At 47.5% G+C, this 21,196-nt stretch overlaps 3 protein-coding genes across 9 annotated transcripts in view; 1 reads left to right on the top strand and 2 right to left on the bottom strand.

The window, feature by feature from the left end:
- EVA1B (eva-1 homolog B) lies at positions 1 to 1,621 on the top strand. Its single transcript, XM_081306194.1, has 3 exons — positions 1 to 203; positions 558 to 653; positions 954 to 1,621. The coding sequence occupies exons 2-3, from the start codon at positions 587 to 589 to the stop codon at positions 1,376 to 1,378; spliced, it is 492 nt and encodes a 163-aa protein (XP_081162320.1). The 5' UTR covers positions 1 to 203; positions 558 to 586; the 3' UTR covers positions 1,379 to 1,621.
- A 155-nt stretch (positions 1,622 to 1,776) lies between these two features.
- SH3D21 (SH3 domain containing 21) lies at positions 1,777 to 15,124 on the bottom strand. Of its 4 annotated transcripts, none has more exons than XM_081306192.1 (17): positions 14,924 to 15,124; positions 14,658 to 14,734; positions 14,429 to 14,495; positions 14,088 to 14,206; positions 13,785 to 13,875; positions 13,575 to 13,630; positions 13,440 to 13,485; positions 13,207 to 13,307; positions 13,003 to 13,089; positions 12,748 to 12,790; positions 4,457 to 4,492; positions 4,136 to 4,229; positions 3,991 to 4,043; positions 3,765 to 3,859; positions 2,751 to 3,607; positions 2,603 to 2,666; positions 1,777 to 2,533 (listed from the first exon to the last, which is right to left on the bottom strand). In XM_081306192.1, exons 1-17 carry the CDS (start codon positions 14,925 to 14,927, stop codon positions 2,462 to 2,464), a joined length of 1,962 nt encoding a protein of 653 aa, XP_081162318.1. In that variant the 5' UTR covers positions 14,928 to 15,124; the 3' UTR covers positions 1,777 to 2,461. The 4 variants fall into 4 exon arrangements, with proteins under 4 accessions (XP_081162318.1, XP_081162316.1, XP_081162317.1 ...); XM_081306190.1 differs by having other exon boundaries at positions 14,577 to 14,734; XM_081306191.1 differs by lacking the exon at positions 4,457 to 4,492 and having other exon boundaries at positions 14,577 to 14,734.
- Positions 15,125 to 16,320: 1,196 nt separating this feature from the next.
- THRAP3 (thyroid hormone receptor associated protein 3) overlaps positions 16,321 to 21,196 on the bottom strand; it is a 55,533-nt gene continuing 50,657 nt past the window's right edge. For all 4 annotated transcript variants that reach the window (XM_081307740.1, XM_081307743.1, XM_081307741.1 and 1 more), the window contains 3 exons: positions 20,171 to 20,369; positions 19,601 to 19,744; positions 16,321 to 17,918 (listed from right to left, as the gene is read on the bottom strand). In XM_081307740.1, coding sequence (XP_081163866.1) covers positions 17,697 to 17,918; positions 19,601 to 19,744; positions 20,171 to 20,369 — 565 coding nt within the window. In that variant the 3' untranslated portion in view covers positions 16,321 to 17,696. The remainder of the gene's footprint in view (positions 17,919 to 19,600; positions 19,745 to 20,170; positions 20,370 to 21,196) is intronic.

Raw genomic sequence — 21,196 nt, forward strand, 5'->3', positions numbered from 1 at the left:
CCCGCCCCTCCTCTTTCCTCCGAGGAAACTTTCCGCCGCTGGTCCATCGGCCGTGTCCGGCCCGCGCTGCCGTCGCTGGGAGCCAAGCCGGGCGGGGCGGCTGGGACCGGACCGGGCGGGACCGGCGGGCCCTGGGTGTATGCGGCCGCCGGGACCCACGCCGGACCCGCCAGGGCCGGGCAGCCAGGGAACGGGCGCTGACGGTGAGTGAGTCGGGCCTCCGGCCCCCGGGCGAGATTCGGGAGGGCGGCCTCCCCTCCCCGGAGTCGTCACCAACCCGCATCCCGCCCCGGACGACGAAACCGGGCCTCCCGGGGACCCCACAGGTGGGCGGAGCCTCCGGCGGCTCTCCCGACTGCTCCCCAGGATGGAGGGGCGTCCGCGCCGGGAGGAAGGATTCCCCCTAACAGGACCCAGGTCTGCGACCAAGTTAGGGAGCCGCTTCCTGGGGTGGAAAGGGCCGCTCCTCCGTGGAGAGGAGCTGCCTAAGGGGCCAGCGGGTCAGAGCCAGCGCTGGGCTGGGTTGAAGGGGAGGATTGACTTCGCTGACCTCGCAGGCTGACAGGGAAGCTGCCCCCGGAGCAGCATGGACGCCCCCCGAAGAGACATGGAGCTACTCAGCAACAGCCTGGCGGCCTACGCACACATCCGCGGTGAGGGCCAGGCTCAAGGGCCTTGGGGACAAGAACGCTTCCGCGCCCCTATACCACCCGATCGCTCCCCACCTTCGGGTCGCGCCCCACCTCCACGCCCCTGCCATTATAACCCTTTCCCAGCCTGTCACCTACTCCCTCCCCTCCCACTCTGATTTCCTGATGACTGTTCCCCGCCGTCCTTCAAATCGGGGTTACCTCGGGGGGTTACCGTCCTTGCCCCAAACCCAGAGTCTTTCCAAGTTGAAATGGCTCCTATAAGCCAAGGTCCTTCCATGACCTCTGCCCTCTGTCCCCCAGCTAACCCCGAGAGCTTTGGCCTCTACTTCGTGCTGGGCGTCTGCTTTGGCCTGCTGCTGACCCTCTGTCTGCTGGTCATCAGCATCTCCTGCGCGCCCCGCGCGCGGCCCGGGGGTCCGGCTTCTCGCCGGGACCTCCGCAGCAGCACCGTAGAGCCTGAGGACGACGATGAGGATGATGACGACACGGTGACGCGACTGGGCCCCGACGACACGCTACCTGGCCAGGAGATGGCTACGGAGCCCGACGGACCCCTCAGCGTCAATGTTTTCACTTCTGCTGAGGAACTGGAGCGCGCGCAGCGGCTGGAGGAGCGCGAGCGGATCCTGCGCGAGATCTGGCGCACAGGGCAGCCAGACCTTCTGGGCAGCGGCACCCTGGGGCCCAGCTCTACGGGCACACTGGGCCGCATGCACTATTACTGACGCCTTACTCCGGTGCATGGTGCATGGCGCTGAGTACTGGTCAGGCAACTGAGCCTAGAGCTGCCCTAGGACTTTTGGACTGCCTCACTCCCCTCACATTCCCCTGGTGCTATTGGATATGGGCGCTACCTTCTGGGAGGCACCCTTCCCTGGGCCGGGTGGGAGGAAGATGCAAAGTCCCCACCTTGTCTCCTTAAGAAACGATGAAGAGGTGAAGTGACCAATGAAAGCTGCATTCTCAGTGACTCAGTCTCTCCCTCTGTTCCCTTGCTACTAGTGGTCCCCAGGACTGAGAGCCAACTCCACTCCTTTACCAGACTGTACCACCTCGTTACACCCCGCCAGACCGACATGCTTGTTCCCACTTCACAGACAGCAAAAAGAGTCACACACCCTTGCTCCACATTCCGCCACAATATGCATTCCTTACCAGCGAACACCTGAGCACCTTGCCCTGGGCTCAGGCATCATTGCAATCACACACAAGGTCTGGGGACCCTGACCTTGACGCTAAGGGCTTTCAGCCCCAATATAACTGTGTGTGCTTGAGGGGGCGGAGTTCATGTCTAAACCGAGGGTGCATTCGAGTGGATAGGTGACTCTCTGGGAGGTAGGTGGGGGTGGGGGGTGGGGGGAGGATGTCTGGGCCCAGAGAGAAGAGCTTCTCAGCCCAACCTCCATGCACAGCTGGATTCCGGAATCCCAGCCCTCAGGCAGAACCCAACCCGCCCAGCCCCCTCTGCCCCCAGGTCTCGGGCTAGGGGTTGCCATAGGTAGGAGATGCCTTCCCCGCCCCCCACCATCCGGTGGATAAAAATAGCTGCGCTCAGGCCTTGGAAACGTAATGGGAGCCACATGTTGGCCAGATGTGCCCGGGAGAGACCGCCAGGAATGCGGAGGGCGGCGAGAGCCGAAAGACCCCGCCCACCACAGAGGCCCCGCCCCCACACAAATCAGGCAGGATCAGCGTGGCGTGTCTGGGGCTGTTTACTTTCTTGAGTTTTTAAAAACTGTATACAAGGGCGGGCTGGCCCGAGCCAGATGTCCCCCCAGGTCCTGCCGTGGCGCCTCTCAGGCCCAACCTCAGTGCGTCTGCGTCTGCGCGTGTTTGAAGCCCTGCTTCGGCGACTTCGGTCTGCTCTGCATCAGCTGAACCTAGAGGGGAGAGGGAGTCAGGGCCGGCAGCGGTTACCACCCTCCCGCGGGGGTCTGCACCCCACTCACCTCTAGCAACCGGCGCTTCTCCCTCTCGCTCTTGAGCTCCTCCCAGATGTCAGTAATCTTCCCTCTGTGTACAGGAGGATCAGGTGAGGGGTCCTCAGACCCTTCCCTTCGTCCCCACACCCACACCGCCCAGCCCCTGTCCACTTACTCCAGCTGCAGCTCCAGCAGCCCCAGCAGCTCCCTTAGAGACCCCATCTCATCCTTTAGAGTCTTTACATCCACTTCATCATTCTTGCTTTCAGAAGAGTTTTGCCTCACTAGGAAATGGGAGTTGGGAGTCTCTTGGTCTGGAGTTGGCTCTACAGTGTGTGGGGCTTGGGGGTCAGGGTCTATCCCTTTAAAGAGCACCTGCTCTTTGGGAGCCACCTCTTCTGTCAGAGGCATCTCCTCCTCTTTTGGGGTAGGCTCTTCTTTCACAAGTGCCTCCTTCAGGAAGGTTTTGGCCTTCTCCAGGGTCTGGGGCTTGGTAATGGCAGGCATAGACTTGGACGCATCCTGGAGTGGGGAGCTATCCCCATGTTTCATCATACAAAGGCAACTCTCTGAGGAGTCAGGCTCTAGGGGGTACTTCTCTGGCATGATAGCCTCCTCTTGGGATTGAGCCACAAGGGATTTCGCCCTCTGCAAACTCTCCGGGGGAGAGAAGTGCTGGAATTTAGTATTATCTCCAGGGGAGACTTCAGAACACACTTGCTCTAGGGTCAAGCTCTTTTCTAGGGCACAGGCCTCATCCACAGAAAAGACCTTTTCTGGAGTGGAAACCTTGTCCAGAGTCCGGGTCTTCTTTGGAATGGGGACCTTTTTGTAAGCCAGGATCTTCTCTGGGTTGGGGGCCTTATTCTCCAGAGTCAGGGTCTTCTCTGGAATGGGGACTTTGTCAGGAGCTAGGATCTTCTCTGGGCTGGTGGGCTTATGTGGAGGCTGGATCTTCTCTGGGGTGGCAGTCTTCTCTAGAGCAGAGGTCCTATTCACAGAGAGGGGCTTTGCTGGGCGGGGCTCTTCCTCCTGTGTCGATGGGATGAGATCTCAGCCAAAGGCTGGATGCTGTGAAGGGTTGAGTCTGGTTCCCCTTTGTCCAGGATCCTTCACTCTTGCACACCACACCTCTGGGGCGCAGCTCTGCCCAGTATCTCCAGACTCTCCCATGTCTCCAGCCCCTTACCTGATTGGATTTGGAACGCTGCCGGGAAGCCTGGGTTTTGGAGTGCTTTCTGCCAGGTTGCCCAGGACCCCCACTGAGGAAGCCATCCTTGGAACCTATCAGAGCAAAATCTCAGAGACCCAAGGCTACTCTGAGCCCTGATCTCTCCCCATTTCTGTACCTCAGTACAGCCACCCTTATCACTGTCCACCAGGTGTCCCCTCCACTGAAAGAAGGAAGCCCTTACCTGAGTCTCGGGAGGGGCGCTTCTGACTATCGCCAGTGGGTGTCCAAGATGTCCTGGAACATATCCCCATCAGGCCCTGGGATGCAGGTGGGAGGAACAGTCCCTCTGTACCTTTTTCCTTCCCCCAACCCCACGTGTTCCTTACTTGGCTTTGCTGGGCCCAGACGGGGCTGTCACCAGCTTCTTGACATTAGAGAGGGATGTTTTGGGCATCAACTTTCTTGGTTCCTTATTAAGAGCTGGGAGGAGAGAGCAGCGAAGCATGTGTTCATTGACTTGCCATCCATATGCTAGTCTGGCCCTGTCTGTGCTGTGTGCAGAGACTGTGGGCAGATGAGTCCCATCTGACTCTCAAGAAGGTGACCGCTCTAACCCCTTCTTCCTCCCTGAGCTCCAGACACATGTTCAACTGCCCTCTCAATATTCCCACTTGGGGGCAGGGGTAGTTTCTTGGTAGAGTGCTTGCCTGGCATATGGGAGGCCAAGGGTTCAATCCCCAGAACTGCAAAAAATAAAATAAACAATATATAAATATAAATTTAAATAAATTTTTAAAAATCTGATTCGAATATGATATGTCAAGAGCTTTGTAATGTTGTGAACAACCAATAAAAAAAAAAAATCCGATTCGAAGAGCCACTGGCATCACACACTTGACATCCAAAACCAAGCTCTTGCCTCCCACCTCTAAATCTGTTTCTTTCTCAGTGTCCACTGTTTTACCCATTTACCCACTTGCTCACAAGGAAATGAAGAGTCATCCTTGACTCCTTTTCCTTCTTTATGCTGCATATCCAAACCCTCAGCAGATCCTGTCTGCTCCACCATCAAAATACATCCTGAGGTGGAGCTCAGTGGTGGAGCACTTGCTTCACTAGTAAAGAGCCTTGGGTTCAGTCCCCAGCCCCACAGGAAAACAAAACATCCTGAGTCTGATTACTCCTGACTACTTGGAGGTTAGTCACTCCCAACAGCACCTGGCCCATGACTCAGCCTCCATCCCCTGCCCACCGTGAGGCTCCTCCCACCATAGCTAGAATGGGCTTGGGGTCTACTGGGGAAACAGACATTAAGAAGTAGAAGTGAAATATTTCACATTCGAGAGTTATTGTTATTGACCAACAACAAGCAAAGGGACATACATTTTCCTGTTCTTTTTTTTGAGATGGTGCTCACTATGTTGCCCAGGCAGGCCTCAAACTCCTGGTGGGCTCAGGTAATCTTCCCACTTTAGCCTCCTAAGGAGCTGTACTAGACTATAGGCATGCACCACTGAGCCTGCCTCACAATTTTTTTTTTTTTTTTAAACACATTAAGGATCCAACCCAAGGGCATTCTGTCACTGAACCACAGCAGTAGCCCTTTTCAATTTTTTTTCCAAATTTTAATTTTTTTATTCTAACTTGTTATATATGACAGCAGAAAGCATGACAATCCATAATACACCTATAGAGCACATTTTTTTCATATCTCTGGTTGTATAAGCCCTTTTAATTTTTAATATTATCATTTTATTTATTTATTTATTTATTGGTACCAGGGATTGAACCCAGAGTGTTTAACCACTGAGCCACATCCCCAACCCTTTTCAGTTTTTATTTGAAACAGAGTCTCATTAAATTGCTTAGGACCTCACTCAGTTGCTGAGGCAGGGTTTCATTCGTAGTCCTCCAGCCTCAGCCTCCCTCACAGCTGAGATTATAGGCCTGTGCCATCATACCCAGCCCTTTTTAATTTTCAGACAAGCTCTCCCTAAGACATGGAGACTAGTCTTGGACTTGTGATCCTCCTACCTCTGCCTCCCATGTCATTGGGATTATAAGCATGTGCCACTACACCCAGCTTCACAACTATTTATTTTTGGTTTTAGGGATTGAACCCAAGGGCACTTTACCACTGAGCTCCATCCACAGCCATTTTACTTTTTATTTTGAGACAGGGTCTCACTAAATTGCTGAGACTGACCTCAAACTTGCAATCCTCTTGCCTTAGCCTGCAGAGTCACTGGGATTACAGGCAATGTGCCTGCCACCACACCCAGCAGCTTCATAATTATTATTATTTTTTAATCTCTTTTTTTGTAGTTATAGATGGACAGGATGCTTTTTTTTATTTATTTTTTATGGCGCTAAGGATCTAATCTAGTGCCTCACACATGCTAGGCAAGGACTCTGCCACTGTACTAAAGCCCCAGCGCTTCACATTATTTTTAAAAAGGTATAATAGAAGCCAGGCGTGATGGCACATGCCTGTAAATCCCAGTGGCTCAGGAGCCTGAGGCAGGAGGATCAAGAGTTCAAAGCCAGCCTGAGTAACTGTGAGGCAATAAGCAACTAGGTGACCCTGTCTCTAAATAAAATACAAAACAGGGCTGGGGATGTGGCTCAGTGTTCAAGTGCCCCTGAGTTCAATCTCCAGCACCCCCCTCCCCCCCCAAAAAAAAAGAAAGAAAAAGAAAAAAAGTACTACATTATTAGAAATGAAAAAAGGAGGGTGCCCTACTGACCCAATTGGTTAGTTTGCAGCACTTACACAAACTTGCAAAAAGGCTGTAACTGCAGATTGTCACTTTGTCACTGAGATTAAAAGATTTTATAAAAGAATATTATAAGCAACTTCACACAAATAATTGGAAAACTCAGATTAAATGGATAATTTTACAAATACAACTTTTTAAAACTGACTTTAAGATCTGGACACATGCCTATAATTCTAACTATGCAGAAGGCTATGACAGGACGATCAAGTTGAAGATAAGCCTTACCTAATTAGTGAGACCTTGTCCCAAAATAAGAAACTAAAAGGACTGGGGCTGTATCTTAGTAGTAAAGCATCTCTTGGTTCAATTCCTAATATCACAAAAAAAAAAAAAACCAAAAAACCCTGAGGGTCCTAGCATGCAGGAGCCCCTGGGTTCAATCCCTGGCACCACATAAAAATAAACAAATAAAATAAAGGTATTGTGCCCATCTACAACTAAAAAAAAAAAAAAAAAAAAAAAAAAAAAAAAAAAAAAAAAAAAAATTAAAAAAAGTTGATTGCTTCAAGAATTTTTTGCCTGCCTATTCTAAAACTTTTAAAGAAATTTAAGAAATAATTTAAAATCTTCCCATAATGTTAAAAAAAAAACAACAACAAAACCAAGTCCATATGAATTTACAGGCAAGTTTTATCACCTTTTAAGGAAAGATTCCCCTCTTATACGATCTACCAGAAAACTAAAGCAAAATCAGGGTGCAGCTTGGTGGTAGAGTGCCTGCCTAATCTGTGAGTCCCTGGGTTTGATCCTCAGCACCATAAAAACAAAATGTGTACTCCTTACTTAGCTCATTCATGGGTCTAATATAATTGTTGATAATCAGATGAGGACAGTGAAAGTAAATACAAAAATATTTTTTTCTTTTTTATACTGGAGATTGAATCCAGAGGAGCTTAACCACTAAGCCAAATTCTCAGCATTTTTTGTTTTATTTTATTTTATTTTATTTTTTTGAGACAGGGTCTTGCTAAATTGCTTAGGGCCTAAGTTACTGAGGCTGATCTTGAACTTGCAATCCTCCTGCCTCAGCCTCCCAAGTCAATGGGATTATAGGTCTGTACCACCATCTATGACTGGCCTAAATACTATGATCTTAAGAAAAACTGAGAAAGTATTTCAACGGTATATGAAAAGATAAGAAACAATGACTTGTTAAAACAAATAAAAAAGAAAAAGAAAAAGAAACCATTACTAAATTGGATTTATTCTAAGAATGCAAGGGGATTCTATAGCCAGGCACTACTGGTAGCACACACCTGTAATCCCAGTGGTTTGGGAGGCTAAGGCAGGAGAATTGCAAGTTCAAAGCCAACCTCAGTAATTTTACAAGGGGATGATACAGCTCAGTCGTTAAGTGCCCCTGGGTTTAATTCCACTACCAAATAAATAAATAAAATAAAAAATATAAAAATTTTACAAATGTCATTCACCACCATTGACCACTGAAAGATTATAGGAGAAATCACACAATAATTTTTCAAAAATCAGTAAATAATTTGGGAAAATTCAACATCCATTTTTCCTTCCCAGTGCTAGGGTTATAATCCAGGGTGTCACACATGCTGGGCAAATTCTCTACCATTGAGCTGCATCCTCAGACCTCAACACCCTTTTTCTTTTCCAATATTCATTTTTTTTATTATAATTTTTTTAGTTGCAGTTGGACACAATACCTTTGTTTTATTTTTATTTATTTTTATGCAGTGCTGAGGATCGAACCCAGCACCTTGCATGTGCTAGGCAAGTGCTCTACCACTGAGCCCTAACCCAAGACCCTAAAATCCATTCTTAATAAAAAAATTGTATGTAAGGCTGGGTGTGGTGGCATATGCCAGTAATCCCAGCAGCTCAGGGGACTAAGGCAGAAGGACCTCAAGTTCAAGGCCAGCCTTGGCAATTTGGAGAGACCCTATCTCAAAATAAAAAATGGCTGGAGATATACAGTAGGTAAAGCACCCCAGTTCCATCCCTAGCCCTGGGGTGGGGGGAATCTACAGATAAATTATTGGAAATCAAGAGTTCAGCATCATGGCTGGTTATAAAGTCAATATACAAAAATCAAGCCAGCCAGGTATAGCTACTCAGGAGGCTGAGGCAGGAGGATTGCAAGTTTGAGGACAGCCTCAGCAACTTTGCAAGACCCTCAGAAACTTAGAGAGACCCTGTTTCAAAAAAATAAAAAGGGCTGGGAATGTAGCTCTGGGGTAAAGTGCCCTTGGGCTCAATTCCCAGTACCAAATCAAACCAAACATCAATGCCTTTCTATATTCCTGCAATAAAGAGAAGAATATCTAGCTTTTTAAAAGATAACAATAAAATCTCAAGAGTACATAGGAGTATATAGGAATAAACCTTATAATAAATGCTAGAACTGATTGGCCATATAGGAAAAAGTAAAATTGGATCACTCAAATCAATGCTACATGGATAAAATCACTTAAATATAAAGAGCAACACTTAAAAAGTTTAAGAAAAGGCAGATGAATTTTTCATCTTAGAATAGGGATGGATTTACTTTTTCTTTTTGTCTGGGACTGGGGTTTGAAACCAAGGTCTCACCCATGCTGGGCAAGCCCTATAGTACTGAGCTGTATCTCCAGCCCAGGGAAGGATTTTCTTTTTTATACTGGGAATCTGGAGATTTATCTCAGGGGGCAGTTTACCACTGAGCAACATCGGCCCTTTTTTATTTTTATTTTGAGGCAGGGTCTTGCTAAGTTGTTGAGGTCTCACTAAATGGTCAAGGCTGACCTCAAACTTGCAAATCTCCTGCCTCAGCCTCCCAAGTTGCTGGAGTTACAGGCATGTGCCCTTACCTGGCAAGATTAATATGTGTGACTACATTAACATTAAGAACTTGTGGGGGGGTCGGGCTGGCGTTGTGGCTCAGCGGTAGAGTGCTCACCTAGCATGTGCAAGGCCCTGGGTTCGATCCTCAGCACCACATAAAAATAAATAAAGATATTGTGTCCAACCGAAAAAAAAAAAAAAAAAAGAACTTATGGGGGGATACAGTTCTATGGAAGAGCAGTTGTCTATATGCACAAAGCCCTGGTTTCAATCCCTAGCATCACAAATGCTGCTGCTGCTGTTGATAACAGTAATACTGCTTGTCATAATAATAACAATAGTGAAGAATTAGGTTCGTAAACATTTTGTAGAAAATGAAGACAAGCCACAAACTAAGATAAAAACACTGGCAATATATATACCATAAAAAACTGATATTCAGAATATGTAAAGAACCCTTACACATTGTTAAATGTGTAACAAGGAAATGCAAATCCAGTTCATAATGAGATGCTACTTTGATTTACCAGATTCACAAAAATAATAAAATATTATAACACCAAAGTGTGGAAGAGGATGAAGATCCACAGGATCTTTCATACTGATTGATGGTGGAGTGTTAAAGAATACAATTATTTTGAAAATTAATTTGGTTTTATCTCATAAAAGTTTAAATTCATAGGGGCTGGGGATGTGGCTTAGTGGCAGAGCACTTGCTTGAGGCCCTGGGTTCAATCCCAGTCACCTCAAAAGCTGAACCTTTACTTACCATAAAATCTAACAATCTCCCTTTTTTTAATATTTATTTTTGATTTGTACACAATACCTTTATGTTTTTTATTTATTTTTATGTGGTGCTGAGGATCCAACCCAGGGCCTCACACATGCTAGGCAAGCGCTCTACCACCGAGCCACAACTCTAACCCTAACAATCTTATTCCTAGGAGTATACCTGAGAGAAACTTTTTTTTTTTTGGTACCAGGGATTGAACCCAGGGGCATTTAACTACTGAGCCACATCCCCAGCTCTTTTTTATATTTTATTTATTTATTTATTTTTTAAGAGAGAGAATTTTTTATTATTTATTTTTAGTTCTCGGCGGACACAACATCTTTGTTGGTATGTGGTGCTGAGGATCGAACCCGGGCCACACGCATGCCAGGCGAGCGCGCTACCACTTGAGCCACATCCTCAGCCCTTTATATTTTATTTAGAGACAGGGCCTCACCAAGTTGCTCAGGGCCTTGCTAAATTGCTGAGGCTAGCTTTGAACTTGAGATCCTCCTGTCATAGCCTCCCAAGCCACTGGAATTAAAGGCATGCACCACCACACCCAGCCTCAGAGAAACTATCTTATCTGTAAACCATAAGATGGGCAAAAGAATATTCATGGCAGCACCATTTGTAATAGTTTTTTAAAAAACTAGAAATAGGGGCTGGGTAGGTAGATATAGCTCAGTTGGTGGAATGCCTGACTCCATGCACAAGGCTCTGGGCTCAATCCCTAGCACCATACACACAAACAAACACACACACACACACACACACAAAAAGCTAGAAACAACTAAAACATCCAACATCAGGAAACCAGATACATAAACTGCGGTAAATTCCCTGCAAAGAATATTATACATTATAGAAAATGTACATCTAGACTGGAGTTGTGGCTCAGTGTTGTGGCTCAATGGTAGCATGCGTGAGGCATGAGTTCAATCCCCAGCACCACATAAAAAAAATAAGGGCTGGGGATGTGGCTCAAGCGGTAGCGCGCTCTCCTCGAATGCGTGTGGCCCGTGTTCGATCCTCAGCACCACATACCAACAAAGATGTTGTGTCCGTCGAGAACTAAAAAATAAATATTAAAAATTCTCTCTCTCTCTCTCTCTCCTCGCTCTCTCTTTAAAAAAAAATAATAAAATTAAAAAAATAAAAAATAAAATAAAATAAAGGTATTGTGCTCATCTACAACTAAAAAAATTTAAAAAAAAAGAAAGAATGCCAATCTACACACAACATGGATGAATATTAGAAACAATGTTAATTGAAAACACCCAAGTCACTGGGCACAATGGCACAAGCCTATAATCCCAGAAACTAGGGAGGCTGAAGAAGAAGGATCACAAGTTCAAGGCCAGCCTTACCAATTTAGGGAGGCCCTAAACAACTGAGTGAGACCCTATCTAAAAATTAAAAAAAAAAAAAAAAAGAAAAAAGAAAGAAAAAAAGCTGGGGTTGTGCTCAGTGTCAGAGCACTTGTCTAGCATTTGTGAGGCACTGGGATGATTCTCAGCACTACATATAATTAAGTGAATAAAAATGGAGGTCCATCAACAGCTAGGAAAAAAAAAAGGGAGGCTGAAGATGTAGCTTAATGATAGAGCGCTCCTGGGTTCAGTCCCTAGTAACAAACAAACAAAACAAAACAAAAAACACACTATCAACATATGCTACCATTTTTTTTTTTAAAGAGAGAGTGAGAGAGGAGAGAGAGAGAGAGAGAGAACTTTTTTTTTAATATTTATTTTTTAGTTCTCAGCGGACACAACATCTTTGTTGGTATGTGGTGCTGAGGATCGAACACGGGCCACACGCATGCCAGGCGAGCGCGCTACCGCTTGAGCCACATCCCCAGCCCTATGCTACCATTTTTTAAACACTTTTTTGTAGTTGCAGATGGACAGCATACCTTTATTTTATTTATTTTTTAAAATGCAGTGCTTAGGCTTGAACCCAGTGTATTACATATGCTAGGCAAGCACTCTGCCACTAAGCAGCACCCCCAGCTCCATGCTACCATTTTTATAAAGCTCAAAAAGAAGCAAAAAGAAATTTACTTTTGGACATATTACTTATTATGAAACCTTAAAAACAAGAGAATCACAAACATAAAATTCAAGATAGTGGTTACCTCTGGGGTGGGAAAAAATGGTAGAATAGGAAAGAGAAGAAACACACTAACTTATTGGCAATATTTTAGTGCCTGGGCTAGTGTGTGGGATGCTCATTATTAAGTTTTATAACACACATGTTATGTATTATTTTTGGCATGTATCAAATATTATACTTCAAAGACAAAAAGACACACTCCTACACACGTACAAATCCACACAGAGCTATTCACTGACACACCTAAAAGACTCATGAACAGAGTCTCATGGACTCAAAACACATATAGGGTCCATTCTTAGAGACTGTGATTACCACATTCTCAAGATTCAAAGAGAAACACTGACACACTAACATAAATAAACTGACCCACACATTGACTCACATACATTCCTACCAGACCTTTGACCTACAGGGAGAAAGTTCCTCTGGAGTACACTGGAACACTGGGAGACTGCAAATTGAATTTCTGGGCCTCTGGATTTGGATTGATGGATGTCCCAGAGCACATGCCCCAGTCCCAGACTCCTCAGGCACCTACCTGATTCCTGAGAGATCACTGTCCGTGGGATCAGCTTCTTGATCTAGACAGAGCAGCATTAGAATCAAAGAGGAGCCCCACCAGTCTATTCCACTCTCATTTGGGGTAACCATCCAGTTGGGCTCAGGAAGTGTCACACCCTTTAGCTGTTTTTCAGGAAGCTTCATGCCCCTCTGTGTCCACTGAGTGCCATGACCCCCAACTTTGTCAAAATAGTTTGCCTCCTGCCACCCGGATGTCCAGCTCTGTACTCACTGGGGGTGGTGGGAGGACAAAGTTGTCTGGGAAAACGCCTCTTCTGCCTTCACACTCTCCTTCCCACCAGCCCTTATCCTCAGTGTTCTGAGAAAGAAACAGCATGGCGGGAAGATGAGCACCCACCACTCCGCCCCCCAGGCTCCTTTCCTGGGTCTCAATGTCCCCTTCCCTGAGACCTCCCCCTCCCCGTTCCTCTCACACCTTCTTCAGTACTTTCACCATGTCCCCCTTTCGCAGTGCCAATTCATCTGGGGCCTCAGGTTGGTAGTCAAACAGGACCCTGCAGATCTCAGGATGAAAGACTGAGGGAAGGTCAGTTCGCTGTCGTCAACCCTCCCCCCTCAGTCAGCAGCTCCCTCCTCCATCAGCCTAGGAGGTTCCCCCTCCCCCAAGTCAGAGTGGCTTGGAGAGGGGGGCTCTGGCTGGGAGCTCACCTGTCTGCAGGTATTCTGGAGAGCTGTTACAGGACAGGCTGTTCAGCTAGTGGGGTCAGAGGGGCAGAAAAAGATGATCCTCCTGCCCTTCCAAGAGGAACCCACCACCTCTGTGCACATTCTGAGCAAATTTACCTTGGGAGGCTGCTGGGATCCAGGGCTGATGGAAGACATGTCTGGGTTGCCAAGGCCTGGTGGGGGACAATAAAGTTAGGAGGGTGAGAATTCAGTTAGGTCAGGGGAAGGGACCAAAGGGGTTACAGGGTCAGGATGTGTGGATCACAGGCTCATGCCACCAGGAGGGTCATTGGAGATTGCAATCTGATCACAGGGTCGAGATCTCACTTGGGGGCCCATTGTCCAGCAACTCCACAAAGTTGGATGGGAAGGCTCCCAGCTGCCCGTTCTTCTTCCCCAGCCACCAGCCGTCCTCAATCTGGGGAGGGGGGGAGGATGCAGGGGTTCTGCCAAGTGTCTCTAGAAATCTTACACCCTCCATTCAGCCGGAGGACCTGCTCCTGCCCCTGCTCCCTTACTTTTCCATCTCTGCGCCCCTCATCATTCCCATCGCCCTCACCCTCACTTCACCCAAATTTCCTCACTCTTGCCCCATCATCTCTCCCAAACCCTCTTATCTCATTCCCTCACCTCCTTTATCATTTCGACAATCTCCCCAGCTTGCAGCTTCAGCTCGTCTGCCTGCTCCGGGCTGTAGTTGAAGTTCACTTTGCACCATCTTTGAGGGCCCCGAGATTTGGCGGGGTGACCTGGTTCCGACACGAAGAGGTTAGCCTGAGCAGGGTGCCCCAGTAAGCTGAGCTGGGGGGCGGATCAGACGCACAACGTTTAGTACCTTCTGGCCCCGCCCTCAGGTGGAGTATTGTCCTTGGAACCAATCACAGGCCACAAATCGGCCCTACGGCCCCTCCCAGAGCCACGCCCGCCTCCACGCTGCGCCCGCAGCTCGCGCCCACCCGCCCGGAGCTCACCTCGGCTGCGCGCGCAGCGCGGTGGTCTCCGGGTCTCCCCGGCGTCCCGCATAGCCACTGGAATTTCCTGAGGACGAGGACTGGCGTTAAGCTCCCGGGCGGCAAACACCGACAACCCCTCCCCAGCCCGCTCCCGACCCGGCCTCACCTGCACCAGGCGCTTGGGGAAGAGGCCACAATGGCCCCTCAGCTCTCCCAGCAACCAGCCCCTTCCTGGCCCCTCGCGCACCTGCCGGACGATGTCCCCGGGGGCCAAACTCAGCTCATCCTCCTTCTGCGCGTGGTATTCAGCCAGAACCAGGACCTCTGCAGATGCAGGACCGGATCGGGGCGCGGCTCAGAAAAGCCTCATGGAAGATAAACTGGCCCAGGCGGGCGCACCCCCAAACAAGTCCAAGGCTCGGGGTAGAGGTCAAGCGGGAGAATGGGGGTGATGTAGGCCTGCAACGTCCCCCTTAGGTTGTACAGAAGGCCACCCAAACCCTCCGCACATACCCATGGCTTCCAGGGCTCCTAGAGCCTAGCCCGTCCCGAAGGCGAGTACTGGCAGAGTGGGACGGGCTGCGAGACTGGAGCCTTGGAGGCGGAGACGCGAGCCGTAGGTCGGGCTCCAGATGCAGAGTGGGCGTGGGAGGGGGCGGCCTGGCTCAGCTGGTTCGGCCCCTACCCTGTAAGGACTCCAGGGTCTCTAGACTGCTGATGGGTCACAGCTCCTGCCGCTCTTCCCCGGCCACGCGAATTCTAGTCCTTCTCCTAGCTTTGACCGGGAAGCTCCCACCCAGCATTTACACAGCCTTCTCAGGGCCAACCTCTACTGGCTCCCAAGCTTTTAGCTGCAGGGCAAAAGGTGGGGAGAGGCACATGCCCAGGGTGGAGCCCGCCAGCGGAAAGCGACCGCTCTAAACCGGACCCTGGATGGAGGAGAGGCTGCTCCAGTCCGGAAAGCTTATTTATTGCTCGCCTATTTCAAACCTCCGCTTTCCTGCAAGGTGCACTCTTCCCCGCCACCCCCTATGGAAGGAGAACGGAAGATCCCATGCTTCGGGCTCTATTTGGGTTTCGAAAACAACTCCAGATACTCCCTTGAGGAAGACAAGAACATCTTTTATTAAGCATACGATCAAGGCCAGAGCCGAGTGTGAAGGTTTGGGCCCACCTATAAACCAGCCCCTTGTGAGTTAGGCTTTCAGGTCATATTCCTGCACCGTGAGAAGGCCGAGTTGTTAACCCAGCCCTTGAATTCTGCCCCACCGAGGAAACATAAGTCCTTGCCGCGGGGAACGTAGAAATCAAGCTTTAAAGGATAGAAACTGACTCCTTCAGGAGGAAGAAGGGGACCCAGAGTTGGTAACCAAATAAGTGTCCTGCTCCTGTTATACATTTTAGATTTTCTTTGTTCTCCTGCCCGACCCTTCCTCTCCTCATCCCACGAACGTGACCCGTGGGCCAAAAGGTGAGAGGCAAACGGGTGGGGGATGGGCCAGACAGCGGAGATTCTGGCAAGAAGGTGATAACCCAGTAATTAACAGGTCCTATAACTCCCTGCAGGGAGGAACAATTCCTGGGGCAGGTTAAGGTAAGCCACTGGTAGGAGCTGCAGGAGGAAAGGGCTTTGGATATTCAACATCTGATTTCCTTTCAACACTATAATGGGGGAAAAAAAATCTGGTTCTTCAGGTGTCCAAGGCACAGGATGAAGCAAAACCACTGGGGTGGGAATATGGAGTTACTACTGGGTGGAGAAATGTCAGAGTCCCGGAAAGGGAAAGGGCTGAGTCACAATCTGGGTCCAACCCCCACAGGCTTCTTTTTTCTTTCAGGTTTGCTGAAACTATTGTGGGAGGTTATCTACCACCCCCAGGAACACATACACACACAGAGGCAACAATGAACACAGTCCATGCACATCTGCCACTTCATTTATTGTTTTTATTTGCAGGAGGAGTTGAAACAAATTTTAAGGGTGTTTTTTCTTTTTCCCCTAAACATGAATCATTCAAGTAAAACCAACTTAACCATAGAAATATAGCAAAGTAAGGGGAAAGTAGCACAACAACCCAAGAGGCAAAGGTTGGGGGGAAGAGGAGGGTGCAGTCCGCATATAACATATGCACAAATGCCATATGATTCACCTGCTCAGGACCGCCTCCCCAGAAGGCAAGAACAAGGACCCATTTTAAGAGGATGTTTTCCCCCCAAATATCTGAGAATGTTTCAACTTAAAGCTTAAGGTTAAAAAGAGAAAAGGAAAAAAAAAAAAAACCCAAAAAACACACAACCCCACAAACCACCCAGCCATAACCACCTTCCTTAATCGATCATAGGAGTTTCTTTTCATTTTATAAAAAGATTAATAAAAAATATTGAAAAAATTATTTTCTCATATTTGTAAAGATAATAGAATTCAGAAGTTTCTTAGAAAACAGACCAGAAACTGCCCTCCAGTTTCCACCCGTTGTTGAGGACCAGCAGGACTAGAAAGTTTGGAATACTAGAGCTGCTGGTGGAAATGGGAAGCCCAGCCCAGCCCAGAAGAAATCAGAAAATATAGGAGCAAGGGTGCATGGGGAGTGGTTTAGAAGCAACTCCATGTGATACATGGCTGCGCAGAAAAGGGGAACACAAGGTGATCAGAAAGGCCTTAAACTCCTCCTTGACATACAAAACAGGTTTTTACAAAGATCCAAGCAGTTTGGTCCCAAACTGAGGTGAACACTTCAATGTTTATTCACATGCTTTGTTTTCTCTTTTTAAGAATCAAAAGTTGCCCAAATTAAATCTTTCTGCTAATATTACTACATATGCCTAAAAAAAAAAAAAAAAAAAAAAAAGAAAGAAAAGACAAGACTTTCAAAATCAGGACGAGGGAGAAGAGACTGCAAATCATCAAATTAGTCCTCTCAGCTCCAAATGAAATTGAATTAAGAACAAAACTGTTGGGTTTCTAATAGGGAACAAACCAAAATCCAAGCATTGCTCTCCCTCCCGACCCCAGCCCCACCCTACACACCAACAACAAATGAAACACAGCTAGAGCCCAATGTGTTGTGTTCTGCTCCAGAGCTGGGCCTGACCCCAGGGCTCTGGAGGCCTCCTCTGTCCAGTGGGACACTGCGCCAGGGATACTTTCTGCTGTAGGAGGATTCTTCATGGCTGGTGAGGTGGGGTGGGATTTTCAGAATCTTCACGGCTTCTCTATCTAGCTCCTCACCAGCCCTCTTCCCAGCGCCTCTCTCCCCTGGGCAAGGGCTCCTGTCAGTAGTGGCCCCTACTCAGTTGTGGGCTGTAAATTGTCCTTTTCTTCTCGGTTCTCTGTCCCACTCTCATCATCTTCAATTTCCCCTTCCTCCCCACTGAACTTGTCATGGGCCCATTTGGGGCTGGTACTGGATTTCCGGAACATGAACCGGCCCCGACCCCGGGGGAAGGCTCCACGGCCCCGGCCCCGGCTCACCCACTTGTCACTGCCTTCACCTTCACGGTCATCATGCTGAAAGAAAAGAGAACTGCCATCAGCACCAGAGCTCTTGCCTCTGCACCCACCCAATACAAACCCAGTCTTTTCATCCTTTTCTCCCTGACCCACTGCTCCAAAAATGTCACTTCTTCAGATCCAAGAGAATGCCAGTGGGGTGCCTTAGGAATTCTCTCTGAGACAGTTTGAACACTATAATGACAATGACCATGACAAAACCTTCATCAAGCACTGAAGATGCTGACATGCGTTATCTCACTTAATTCTCACATCCATCTACCCTATCACTATCACACCTCCACTATGCAATGAGACAACAGGCTTAGAACTGTAACTCTATTATGTAGAGTTACGTAGTACACCATCTCTAAAAGATTGAGTCTGAGAAAGTCAATCATACCAAAATGTGAAATGTTGTCAGAACTAGTTGTTAGCTAAGAAAGGAAGCACTTAGCATGAGCAAGGCCCTGGCTGGGCTTGACTGGTTGACAAATAAAACATTCTGAGGGCTGAGGCTGTAGCTCAGTGGCAGAGCACTTGCCTAGCACATGTGAGGCACTGGGTTTAGCACCACATAAAAATAAATAAAGGCATGCTTAATTAAAAAAAAAATTCTGAAACCAGAAGTTGTTACTTTATTTGCTGTATCACTTCCAAGAGTCTATTTATAAGGCCTGATGTCTCTGAAGGTCAGCTCAGCTAAAGCACCAACCTATTCTGTCCACAGATGGTTTCAGTGGCTGAAAATGCTCTTGCAGGTGGTATACAGGAAAGAGGGATTTCATACGACTTTTTTACTCTTTCTCCCTACAACACACTTTAGCATTTATCCTAGGCAATCCAACATTTCCCTAGAAATAGATTCAAAAGTCGTTTAGACTAGGCTCCACTTTGAGGATCCTAGCAGTCCTAGAAATGTGAAGATGGCCATGCACAGCCATCCACACAAAAACTGATTTCCAAGCTGTGTAACTGATAGGGCAAAGTCATGCCAGCCATTCTGATGGGTGATGGAGATCCAACTGCAAATTTCCCTACTTGGATGTGGGCCTGGTGAGACAGAGGAAGGTCAAGAGAGCTCACTCACTGTCAGATAACACTGCCTAGCAAGGGCCCAACATGAGAGAGGCCCAGAAGAACAGGGAAATATAACCAACAGCTTAGATGAGAGAAGCATTTCATTTTGGAGACAGATTCTTTTCCTCAAAGAGATCATGAACTATTTTTCTGTCAATCTTGCACTGCAGAGTGACAGAAGCTAGGGATGACTGAGCAGTAAAGAAAAATTCACAGACTAAAAAAAGCAAGAGTGGGGCTGGGGATGTGGCTCAAGCGGTGGTGTGCTCGCCTGGCATGTGTGCGGCCCGGGTTCGATCCTCAGCACCACATACAAAGATGTGTCCACCAAAAACTAAAAAATATTAAAATTCATTCTCTCTCTCTCTCTCTAAAAAAAAAAAAAAAAAGCAAGAGCAACAATGCTTGCTTATCCTGGAATCCATAAACATCTATAATAAACCCTATGGAAACCAGGACTGACTGACCTCTCTAGAGAACAGCCATGTAGTTTAGCACTACTGTGTTCTATGCCGGTGGACACATTTAATCGCAAGGTTACAGACCAACAAGGGCCTAGGAATCAGCTACTCTGTGTGTCAAAGTCCTCTGGCCTTTCATGGTTAGCCCCAGATACCTACCAAGTAATACTTCTTGCTTTTGGGTGTGTACTCTGGATCCCATTCCTCTTCCCGGTTTCTCTTTTGAAAATCATTGTTACTGTTGTTGTTATTGTTACCAGAGTAGCTGCCTCTACCCCAGCCTCTCCCTCTGGCTCGAAATTGCTGTGGCAATAAACAGAGGGGAAAGAACAAAGGTTCAAGTCAGGAATAAATTCCTGTACTCTATTCAAATACTATTGGCACAGAACAGACAGCTATCCTCCAGTCATGAGTGTGGTTCAACTGGTTTCTGGCCATTCCCTCTGCACATTCCAAGTCTATAGCCCAGAGGCTACACACGGCCCAGGGCTCCCAGAAACAGAAGGATCCAAAGTAAGTGGGGAAGTTCTGAAATGGGAAGCTATGGGGCTTTCTGACCGATTATGAACAGCAAACCTAAATGGAAAGCATGAGGAATCAGGTATGAAAACTAAAGAATCTGGGGTCTATAAACTGGATTGCTTCTATCAGAGACACAAAACTGGTATTCTGAAGAAACCTATTCAGAACTGGTGGGAGTCTGAGGCTCAGAGAAGGGGAAGGTCTTACAAAGGTTCCTCGAGCTCTGCCACCGCCTCTTTCACTTGGACCCACAAAGTCCTTGGTCCCCAGTCTTGATTTGTCAAAGCCTGTGGCACTCTCCTCTCGTTCCTCTGCCTCCTCAGGGTACTCTTCTGCTTTGTAGGAGTGAGATGACTGGGAGGAGGAGGAGGAAGACCTGGACCGGTCTCGTGCTCTCCGGTGCTTCCTATCAAGAGAAGAATTAGGAAATTGACAGACTCTGGTCTTAAAAGCCTCATGGATGAGAAGCAAAAGGCAATCAAGGTGGATCTGTGACAAAGGACCTAAAGATGAATGGCTGTGAAGAACCAGCTCACCTACCTAATCCAGGAAGCCTGCAGGATTCTGTCAGTCATATTCAGTAACACACCTATGTCTAAGTCTGTGATCAACATGTAACATACAGAAGGACAAAACAGCCACAGCCTCTGGGTAGGCAGTCTAAGATACACGTGAATCACAGAGAAGGAAACTGCTGGGTGTGGTGGTGCATGCCTGCAATTCTTAAGACTTAGGGGTTGAGAAGTTGAGGCAGGAGGATCCCAAGTTTGAGGTTAGTCTTAGCAACTCAGTTAAAAATTAAGGAAAAAAAAAAAAAAAAAGGAGGAGGGGAGGGGGCTGGTGATGTAGCTCAGTGGTAAAGCACCCCTTGGTTCAATTCCTAGTACCACTAAAAAATAGAAATGGAAGTCAGCATTACAGAACCATGTTTATCTCCTACTGTGCCAGAGGCTTCCTATACTATTACCTGTTGATGCTTTTTGTCACTTCTAGTTCTCATAGGAACACTAGTACTTGTCTCAAGTGGTGGCTCTAAAGATGAAATAAACAAGGTATCTAAACACTACATTAACATATCAAGAATTCAATAGAGGCAATATCATTCAGTATCACTCCCCTCATTTTCATTGAGACAAGTGACAGAGCTGAGCAGAGCCTGGATTCAAACCTAGCTCTCATTAATTATATGTCCAATTCCATATAACTACCTCCCACTGAGCTCAAATAGGTGTG

This window comes from Spermophilus citellus (genome assembly GCF_964194105.1).
Source record: "Spermophilus citellus genome assembly, chromosome: 9".
Lineage (NCBI taxonomy): Eukaryota > Metazoa > Chordata > Mammalia > Rodentia > Sciuridae > Spermophilus > Spermophilus citellus.

Excerpts from the sequence above, each read along its gene's own strand:
- SH3D21 (XM_081306190.1), bottom strand. Across the intron at positions 13,631-13,784 it reads GCTGGACAATGGGCCCCCAA|GCCTTGGCAACCCAGACATG; the intron begins GTGAGATCTCGA and ends GTCCCCCACCAG. Across the intron at positions 13,308-13,439 it reads TCCAGAATACCTGCAGACAG|TCTTTCATCCTGAGATCTGC; the intron begins GTGAGCTCCCAG and ends ACCTTCCCTCAG.
- EVA1B (XM_081306194.1), top strand. The coding sequence starts at position 587 with ATGGACGCCCCCCGAAGAGACATGGAGCTACTCAGCAACAGCCTGGCG. Across the intron at positions 654-953 it reads GGCCTACGCACACATCCGCG|CTAACCCCGAGAGCTTTGGC; the intron begins GTGAGGGCCAGG and ends TCTGTCCCCCAG.